The sequence below is a fragment of the Trachinotus anak genome, unplaced genomic scaffold (genome assembly GCF_046630095.1).
Source record: "Trachinotus anak isolate AG129_WGS33_773 ecotype Australia unplaced genomic scaffold, CSIRO_AGI_Tana_v1 ptg000015l, whole genome shotgun sequence".
NCBI lineage: Eukaryota > Metazoa > Chordata > Actinopteri > Carangiformes > Carangidae > Trachinotus > Trachinotus anak.
The window spans coordinates 17,580,001-17,589,529 of record NW_027273866.1 but is presented as its reverse complement, the minus strand read 5'-3'; the positions used below and the strand labels follow the sequence as shown (position 1 = coordinate 17,589,529).

The following is a 9,529-nucleotide window of genomic DNA, read 5'->3' as shown; positions in this document are numbered from 1 at the left end:
CAGTGTAAGGTTATTGATTATCAATATCAGTTAAGCCCCTTTTCCACAAGTCAAACAACCCGCCAAAGTGCCGTGAACATCTGGCTTTTGTCGGCTCCGGCTCCGATCAACATTGATGTAAACAAGGGTGAACCTGCTAATTTTCACCTCTTTGCTGCCGTTACATCCTCAGAGCACAGTCACTCTAAACACACTTGTCACCAGTCCAGGTGCTGTTAAACCAGACACATGTGGCTACTCTGAGCTCAGGGAGGAAAGAGTGAGCACAGGTTCAAAATAAGTTTTAAAAACACACAATCACTGATCAAAGCATCTCACACAGAGGCTCCCACACTTTTACAGGAGCACTGACCCAGGACGAGATATCCCTTTTAACAGTTTGTAGGCAGCTGACAGCTCACTGTTTCTCCAGTGCTTTTGTGCTCTGTAACGACATGTGATGACATCACTTCTTGCAGGTGTGTGTGTCCTCAGTCCAAACATAAAAACAAACTTGACTGTCAGTGGAAAAGAGGTAACTCGGCTTTTATTAACCCTAACCCTAACCCTGCGTTTAAAAAAACCAGCTAATTTTGGTGGAAAATTGTAAGAAATTACAAAGTTGAGAGAACCTAGAAAAGTGTTTCTGGTTCTTCAACAATAATCTGATATTCATATGAACAAACACTGAATGTGTGCAGGACAATATCTGTGTGTTTGTGTCACAACATGATCACAGGGATGATGAACAGTCTGACCTGAAGGACAGAAAAATAAATAAATACATCTTTGACACACGCAAACACCTCTGTCTTCAAATCATCATCTTCACATTATTGATTATTAATCAGCTCATGAACAGCACAGAAAGTCAGTTTATCAATACAACATTTGGGATTAATCTTTTAGTATCAGTTACATTTCAAATTTAAATTTGTACAAATTTAATTGATTCACTTAATGATTCAGTGTCTTTGAACTTATTTACAGCAGGAGCAGTCAGGTTAAACATCTTATCTCCAGGCCTGGTGATTACAGCTGCTCCTCGGGGTCCTAAAGCCTCTTTCTTTCGGAGATACAAGGTTTTCAGCTGACTGTTCATGTGATCACTGATCACTGATCTTTATCTACTATTTACATCATCAACAAGCCGCCCAATCACAGCAGTCTTGAGGTGTTCACACAGTTTTACAGATGATGTCACTGCCAGCTATGCAGCTGCAGGAAGTCAGGCAGCGTGCTGATCTGATCTGGTCCGAACTGGGCAAGACACCTGAGAGCCTGCAGCAGGAGGGGGGGTGGGGCCAGACCACACAACCAGCTGAACACTTCATTACCCAGCAGGCTTTGCCAGCGCTGCGGCTCCTCGTGCAGGTGGCGCAGCGGCGGCGATGGTTTGGGCAAAAACAGCAGCAGCAGGTTGAGGCATCGCTGTGCGTGGCGTCGCTGCGACATGTTGCAAGAGATGAGTGTCTGCATCGCAGCATCAAGTCCATCAGGCTGTGCACCATGAACCAGCAGCAGTAGCAGACAGTCATGATGCGACAGCTCCACCGCCAGCTGCACCGCGGTCTTTCCTGCATCAGTGACATGCGAGCAGCCACTGCAGGCATCCAAGAACTCGTGCCGCTCACTCTGTGACTTGCAGTCCTTAAGAGTCTCCATCATTGTCCTGAGGATTGACACGCGGTCATACCGCACTGCCACGTTCAGGTGTGGTGCACCACTGCGGCAGCAGAAGCTGCAGTGCAGTGCTCTGAGTGCACTCACCGAGTATCTGTTGAGCAGGTAACTCGCGTAGTCCCTGTGGTCGTGCACAAGCGCATACAACAGCGCCTCGGACGGCAGGAAGGCTCGTGGGCGTCCGTCCTCCCAGCAGAAGACCTCCATGCTGCGCATGTCTTCCAGCAGCCAGACCGGCAGCCGCTCCCGCACTGCGCAGTAAAAGGAGAACGCTGTCCGCTCACACTGACGCTGAGATGGAGACGAGGACACATGGTCCACCTGAGAGGACAGCAGCCACGGCATCACACCAGAGACAGAGACACACCTGAGGACACCTGAGGACACCTAAAGGACGACACACACCTGGTCTGAAGGAGACACTTTAAAACTAAACTAACACAGGTCTTGGTCCAGCTGAGTCTCAAACCATCTCTCAGTCAAACCTCCGTCCTCAGCTCCTCCACACTTTTATAGCTGCGCCTCCTCCTCACCCACTCCTACCCCTCCCCTGCCCTTCTGTCGCCCCACCCCTGCTCCAGCCTTCAGCTCCATGTGTGGATGTTTGTTTTGGGGACAGGAACGGGGCGGCTCAGATGGGGGCAGAGCAAGTGTCTAACATTACACACATAGTGAACATACCGTCCTTTAAAGTGCTGCAGAGGAGACACAGCGAAGCAAACTGAATATTGATTATCACTTGTGATTGATTATTGATATATGATCAAACAACATGCAGTTTGTGTGTGTGTGTGGGTGTAAATAGGACACAGATTTGTTTACAGTCAGCTGTTATCACGTCGATCAGCTGATTCAATCCTTTTTCACTGTTTAAAGTTTAAACTTTCTGTTTCTTCTTGTTTCTTTAATCACATGACTGAGTCCTGATCACATTTATTTCCTGATCACTGTATTGATCATCAAACACATTTATTCTCCTGAACAGCAACAGATACAATAATATAAATCAGAAAATATAAAGACATGGTTAGAGTTTATGAAGTCTATAAAGCACTATGCATTTTGATAGGTTGAATACACAACAGAGCTAAATTGATTAGTTGATTATTTTGTGAATGGAGAAATAATCAGCAGTTAACTGAGTCATATTTCATTTGAAAATACTAAACATGAATATTTAATGGGTTTAGGTTCTCAAATGTGACTCTGTGAAATCTGCTGCTTTTATCATTTAATTATTTGAATAATTGTAGATTCTATTGTTATAGAAACAATTATTGTTATTAGATTATGAAGAAAATCAGCAGACTGATCAGTAATAATAATCAATAGTTACAGTAAAATGCTGCTGAACCATTTGTGACTTAGGATCAGTGTCATGGTGTAACACACAGGGATGTTTAAATGGTTAAATGATTATACTCAGTCAACATCATCATCATCATCATCATCATAGACAGATGAAGATAAATCAGCTGATCTGCAGTCAGAATAAAAACATGATGAAGGCTCCTCCTACTGTTCACTCAGTGTAACTACAGAGTTTATTTGACTCCACCAATCACATCACAGTTTACTCTCAGATGTTAACATCAGTTCAAATCTATTAGTGATCTGAGACTGAGCTCGAACAATTTTTTTAAACAACTCTTCATTTGCACAGACATCATCATCATCACCACCAATCATCATCATCATCATTGTAACCACTGTTATCTGTCATCATTATTGATAACACCATTACCTATACAGCTGTTCCTGGTCTTTCTCTCTCTCTTTTCTCCTCTCTCTCCTCTCCCCACCCCCCCTTGTTTTCTCCTCCTAAACCCAACTGGTCGAGGCAGACGGCCGCCCACCCTGAGCCTGGTTCTGTTGGAGGTTTCTTCCTGTTAAAGGGAGTTTTTCCTCCCCCCCGTCGCCAAGCGCTTGCTCTTTGTGGGAACTGTTGGGTTTTTCTCTGTAACAAAGTAAGGTCTTGACCTGACCCTGTAAAGTGCCTTGAGATAATGTATATTATGATTTGGCGCTATACAAATAAAATTGAATTGAATTGAATTGAATTGAATTGAATTCAATTCAATTCAATTCAATTCAATCATCATCAACATCATCAGCACCAATCATCATCATCATCATCATCGTCACCAATCATCATCAGCACCAATCACCATCATCATCAACATCATCACCACCAATCATCATCATCAACATCATCACCACCAATCATCATCATCATCATCATCATCATCATCACTAATCACCATCATCATCATCACCACCAATCATCATCATCATCATCATCATTGTCACCAATCATCATCATCATCATCATCAATATCCTCACCACCAATCATCATCATCATCATCATCACCATCACCATCATCATTATGGTAATGATGATGGTGATGATAAACACAAGAATAATTAAAATGGAATAAAACGATATATGAACATTATGACATCACATGGGACATATTGTTGAACAGTTTCACAGCTATGACACAAAACATCTTGTAAGTCAGTGGAGGAGCATGGAGTTTATAGACTAACAACATCAAACAGGAGATTAAGTGATAGAGAGTCACTTAGAAGAAAATGATGTTACACTACTTCTCCCATAGTAATCATAAAGGCAATATTTACTCAGTTATATTTACAGTTGTGGCCAAGAGTTTTGAGACTGACAGATATTATGTTTTTCACAAAGTTTGCTGCTTCACTGTTGTTAAATCTTTTTGTCAGATGTTTTTATGGTTTACTGAAGTTCAAAAATACACATTTCATAAGTTTCAAAGGCTTTTATTGAGAAATACATAAAGTTTATGCAAAGAGTCAACCTTTCTTTTTCAAGATTTGTGCAATTTGCCCTGGCACACTGGATACCAGCTTCTGGGCCAAATCCTGACTGATGGTGATCCATCCTTGCTTTATCATTTTTGTTTGTCCACCCACTTTTTGAGGTCTGACCACAGGTTCTTGATGGGATTAAGATCTGGGGAGTTTCCTGGACATGGACCCAAAATGTCAATGTTTTGATCCCTGAGCCACTTAGTTATCACTTTTGCCTTGTGACATGGTGCTTCATCATGCTGGAAAATTGCTCCTGGATCGTGGGCAAAGTTGCTCTTGGAGGAAACCATTCTTTATTTATGGCAGTGTTTTTAGGCAAAATTTGGAGTGAGCCCACTCCCTTGGTTAAGAAGCAACCCCACACATGAATGGTCTCAGGATGCTTCATTGTTGGCATGACACAGGACTCATGGTAGCGTTCTTCTCTGGACAATCCTATTTCCAGGTGTCCCAAACAGTCTGAAGGGGCTTCATCAGAGAAAATAACTTTACCCCAGTCCCGTGCAGTCCAATTCTGGTACTTCCTGCAGAATGTCAGTCTGTCCTTGATGTTTTTCTTGTGGCTTCTTTGCTGCCCTTCTTGACACCAGGCCAGCATCCAAAAGTCTCTGCCTTACTGTGTGTGCAGAAACACTCACACCTGCCTGCTGCCATTCCTGAGCAAGCTCTGCACTGTTGGTGGCCCAATCCCGTGGTTGAATATTCTTAAGAAGACAGTCCTGGCACTTGCTGGACTTTCTTGGGCACCCTGAGGCTTTCTTCACAGTAATTGAACCTCTCTCCTTGAAGTTCTTGATGATTTGATAAATGGTTGATTTAGGTGCAATCTTACTAAGCAGCAATAGCCTTGCCTGTGAAGCCCTTTTGTTGCAAAGTGATGAAGATGCACATGTTTCACCATGGTTGACAAAAGAAAAATGATTTCAAGCACCACTCCCTTTTAAAGCAACCATTCTGCTCTTCTAATTAAATCAGAATGACAGAGTGATATCAGCTGCCCTGTCCTTGTTAACACTTTTCCCTGAGCTAATGATAAGGTAATTGAAATGATGCTAGCAGGTCATTTTGTGGCAGGGCTAAAACATAGTGCAAATGAGGTTTTTATGATTAAGTTAATTTTCATAGAAAGGACTTTTCAGTTAATTGCATTTCATCTGATCACTCTTCATAGCAACCTAGAATCAATGCAAATTGCCACCATAAAAACTGAAGCAGTAAAGTGTGTGAAAAACAAAATTTCTCAGTCTCAAAACTTTTGGCCACAACTGTAGTAAAAGCAACAAAAACTCTGCCTGTGAATAATCTGCTGCCTCCAGAGATGTAGAGTCTGGATATGTGACTGCAGACCACTTACTGCCCCCATGACCCTGCTCAACCCACTGCTACAATTATTGTTATTATTATTATTATTACTACTATTATTATTATTATTATTATTATTTACCATTAAGCGGGGGGGTGGGAATCTATTATTAAAATAGTGCTAATAGTTCATTTGATAAACTGATTAAATGATTAATTGTTTCACCTCTGGGTGACTTATTTTAATATGAGAGATTAAAAAAAAAAAAAAAGAATCACTTTCCAATATTTCTGGAGTTTGAGAGAGCAACAGTCTCAATAATCATAATTAAAACTCATTCATATAAACTGTGAACATATTAATAAAACATATTAATGTGTTGCACTATTAGCTTTTTAATATGGGATGTCTTAATGTGACACACACACACACACACACACACTACTCTGATCGATCAGCCTCAGAGAGTTTGATCTCTGATCAGTTGTATTGACTTTGTATCGGTGACTGTGGTGGTGTTGGTGTCTGTGTTCAGCCTGTCGGTCTCGGTCTGGTTTTATCTGGTCTCTTCTGGTTCCGGCTGGGTGTTCCGGAACTTTTTTGCCTCGGTGTGAAGTATTGGTCTCGGGTTAACAGTTAGCATCAGTCTGGTGAAGCAGCTTTAGCTTCTGTCAGCTTCATCACACGGAACATTCCCGCATCGGAGTCTCTGTTTCATACCGACCGAACCCCCGACCCCCATACCCCTCAACTGCTGTCCGGACCGGACTCTGAGTTCAGCTCCAAGGCTGGTAAGCCGGTTCGCTTCTGTTAGCAGGGCAGCTAATATAACAAGCTAACTGTTAGCTTGAGTTAGCAGCTAGCACTGAGTCCGGGCTGCCTCCGTGCTCCTCATGCCGGCGATGCTGGAGAGAAACCCGGACGCTCCGGGAAAGAGGAGAGGCAGAACCCCGGCGGGCGGCAGCAGCAGCGGCCCCGGAACAGCAGCGAACCCCGTTGGGAAGAATCTGTCCGGTAATGGAACCAGCACCAACAGCTGCTGGGAAGAAGGAAGTTCAGGATCCAGCAGCGACGAGGAGCATGGTGGGTAGCCTCGGTCACTGTAATACTACTGTATACTTCGTGTACTCCTGAGTATTCCTACTGAGTACTGCTGTGTACTGTGTATGCAGGTGGAGGAGGGATGCGGGTCGGACCGCAGTATCAGGCCGTGGTTCCGGATTTTGACCCGGGTAAGAGACTGAACACAGCTCGGTAATGGTAGCCTCGAACAACGCAAACACCGACTTGCATGATAGTGGATCGGCTGCTCTCACACTGAGTCCGACTCTAAAGCAAACCGCATCAGTTTTAGGTCTGTGCGCGTTTTTCACACAGGGCTGTTCTGTAGGTTCTAGCTCTGTGACCCTGACACACATTATGGTCCAGGTCTGTCTTTACCAGGATTTTATTTTGAAGTCACAACTGAAGAAGAATGTGAACTGATCCAGGATCTGGTCACTCAAAGATTAACACTGTGTGTTTCTGTGTGCATTATCAGAAGTGGCCCAAGCGGCTCAACTCCGAGAAAACCTGGGGATGTTGGTTTGGATCCCCAGCAGCTGCCTGAACCAGACTCAGTGTAAGCAAACTCTCACCTTCCCCCTGACACGTGTCCACTGATCAACATGAAGTATAAACCTGTGCTAGGTTTTCATATCAGATCATAGTTTTAGTTTCTGTGTTTCAGTGGACGAGTACATCGCCATCGCCAAAGAGAAGCACGGCTACAACATGGAGCAGGTAAAGAACCCTGTTCAGTCTGGTCTGGTTCAATAAAAAAGTGTAAACCAGTATAACCAGTATCACCTGGCTTTCAGGCTCTGGGGATGCTCTTCTGGCACAAACACAACATTGAGAAATCTTTGGCTGATCTGCCAAACTTCACCCCGTTTCCTGATGAGTGGACGGTGGAGGACAGAGTCCTGTTTGAACAGGCCTTCAGCTTCCATGGCAAGAGCTTCCACCGCATCCAGCAGATGGTACCTCACCAGTATAACCAGTTCATTTACATCACTGTTACCAGTAGTTTTATCCTGCTGTAGAATCATGTGTATATTTTACAACTGTCTCTGTAGTTACCTGACAAGTCGATGGCCAGTCTGGTTCGGTTTTATTATTCCTGGAAGAAAAGTCGCAGTAAAACCAGTCTGATGGACCGACAGACCCGCAAACACAAGAGAGAGAGAGACGACAGGTGAGCTGCAACCTGCACAGGTAACACTACAGGTAATACTATAGGGACACTATAGGTATGACCAGCCTAGACTCAGCAGCACAGGTGTGAACCCTTAAAGGTGAATTCTGCGATGTGATTGGTAGATCGAACTATGAACTGTTTGTGTTTCAGCGACGATGATGTTGAAGACGGGAACAGAAATCCTCCAAGTGACTCCGAGTTTGACCAAAGTAAAGACGACAAGAAGGAGGTGAGAGACTGATTACTGACTGGTTACTGACGGGTTACTGACTGGTTACTGACGGGTTACTGACTGGTTACTGACAGGTTACTGACTGGTTACTGACTGGTGACTGACTGTTTTTGTTTAATTAGTTTTTGAAACTGGTTTCAGGTGAGTCCTGGATCAGAGAGGTCAGAGGTGAAACCAGCAGCTGGACTGAAGGTAAAACATGAAAATCACCTGAACACCTGTCTACGATTACCTGTCTGTGTCAGTCAGGTAAAAGTAACCTGTCTCTCTCTCTCAGACAGGTGGTAAGGCGTCTCAGCGGATGAAGAAACGTCCTCCCAGAGGAATGTTCTTGAATCAGCAGGATGTCGTCTCTCTCTCGTCTTCGTCTGCTCAGGGACTCATCAGACACCTGGACTGTCAGCTCGTCTCCATCAAGAGACAGGTCTGTCTACCTGCCTGCTGGCTCACCTGTCCCTCCCTCCTCACCTGTGTCTCACCTGTCCCTCCCTCCTCACCTGTCTGTCTTTCTCTGTGTTTCAGATTCAGTCCATCAAACAGACAAACAGCACTCTGAAGGAGAAGCTCAGCACAGGAGTTGACGAGTTCAGGCAACCTGAGGTAACCATAGCAACAAAGCAAGAGATGCACAACGCACAGCAACATGCTGGTTGTCTGTTGACGTTGGGAGTTTGTTGCTGTAGTTGTTGATGTTCATGTCCACGTGTTCATGTTTTTTTTTTTTTTGTTCATTTCAGGTGAATCAGAAGTTTAACACTCGTTGGACGACAGAGGAGCAGCTGCTCGCTGTACAAGGTAACTGAACTGAACTACCTGTGACCAGGCGTGAGGAAATACCTGCAGAGAGCAACAGTAGGAGAGAGAGAGTCTGGATCAGAGTTAGTGATGCAGTGGTTTTTATAAAGTTTACTGTGACCCAATCAGCAGGAAACATGGACTCTTTATTTAGTTCACCTGGTTCAGGATGGTCACAGGTACAAACAGCAAACTGAAAGTTCAGGTGTGAAGATGAGTTAAGTTTGGATTTGAAGCCTCAGGTGAGTCAGACAGTCTGATGTCAGCAGGGAGCAAGCTTCCTAAAACCTGTTTGAAAACCTCACTGTGATTGGTCAGTGACCCTTACATCCAATCCCATGCAGCCATCAGGAAGTATGGGCGGGACTTCCAGGCGATCTCAGATGTGATTGGTAACAAGTCGGTGGTTCAGGTGAAGAACTTCCTGGTGAACTACAGAAGGAGGTT

At 44.1% G+C, this 9,529-nt stretch overlaps 2 protein-coding genes across 2 annotated transcripts in view; one reads left to right on the top strand and one right to left on the bottom strand.

The window, feature by feature from the left end:
• Positions 1-498: 498 nt before the first annotated feature.
• Positions 499-2,151, bottom strand: ankrd9 (ankyrin repeat domain 9). The gene has a single exon (XM_071498280.1). The coding sequence runs from the start codon at positions 2,005-2,007 to the stop codon at positions 1,180-1,182; it is 828 nt and encodes a 275-aa protein (XP_071354381.1). The 5' UTR covers positions 2,008-2,151; the 3' UTR covers positions 499-1,179.
• Positions 2,152-6,228: 4,077 nt separating this feature from the next.
• The window catches only part of rcor1 (REST corepressor 1), a 5,117-nt gene continuing 1,816 nt past the window's right edge, over positions 6,229-9,529 (top strand). Inside the window, exons 1-12 of the mRNA XM_071498962.1 lie at positions 6,229-6,899; positions 6,989-7,048; positions 7,357-7,437; positions 7,546-7,598; positions 7,676-7,837; positions 7,934-8,052; positions 8,206-8,284; positions 8,429-8,479; positions 8,565-8,711; positions 8,810-8,887; positions 9,025-9,082; positions 9,427-9,529. The exon at positions 9,427-9,529 is cut by the window's right edge and continues 154 nt beyond it. Of these exons, the coding sequence (XP_071355063.1) occupies positions 6,710-6,899; positions 6,989-7,048; positions 7,357-7,437; positions 7,546-7,598; positions 7,676-7,837; positions 7,934-8,052; positions 8,206-8,284; positions 8,429-8,479; positions 8,565-8,711; positions 8,810-8,887; positions 9,025-9,082; positions 9,427-9,529 (1,181 nt within the window). The 5' untranslated portion in view covers positions 6,229-6,709. The remainder of the gene's footprint in view (positions 6,900-6,988; positions 7,049-7,356; positions 7,438-7,545; positions 7,599-7,675; positions 7,838-7,933; positions 8,053-8,205; positions 8,285-8,428; positions 8,480-8,564; positions 8,712-8,809; positions 8,888-9,024; positions 9,083-9,426) is intronic.

Coding starts and splice junctions, on each gene's coding strand:
- ankrd9 (XM_071498280.1), bottom strand. CDS start 2,007: ATGCCGTGGCTGCTGTCCTCTCAGGTGGACCATGTGTCCTCGTCTCCA.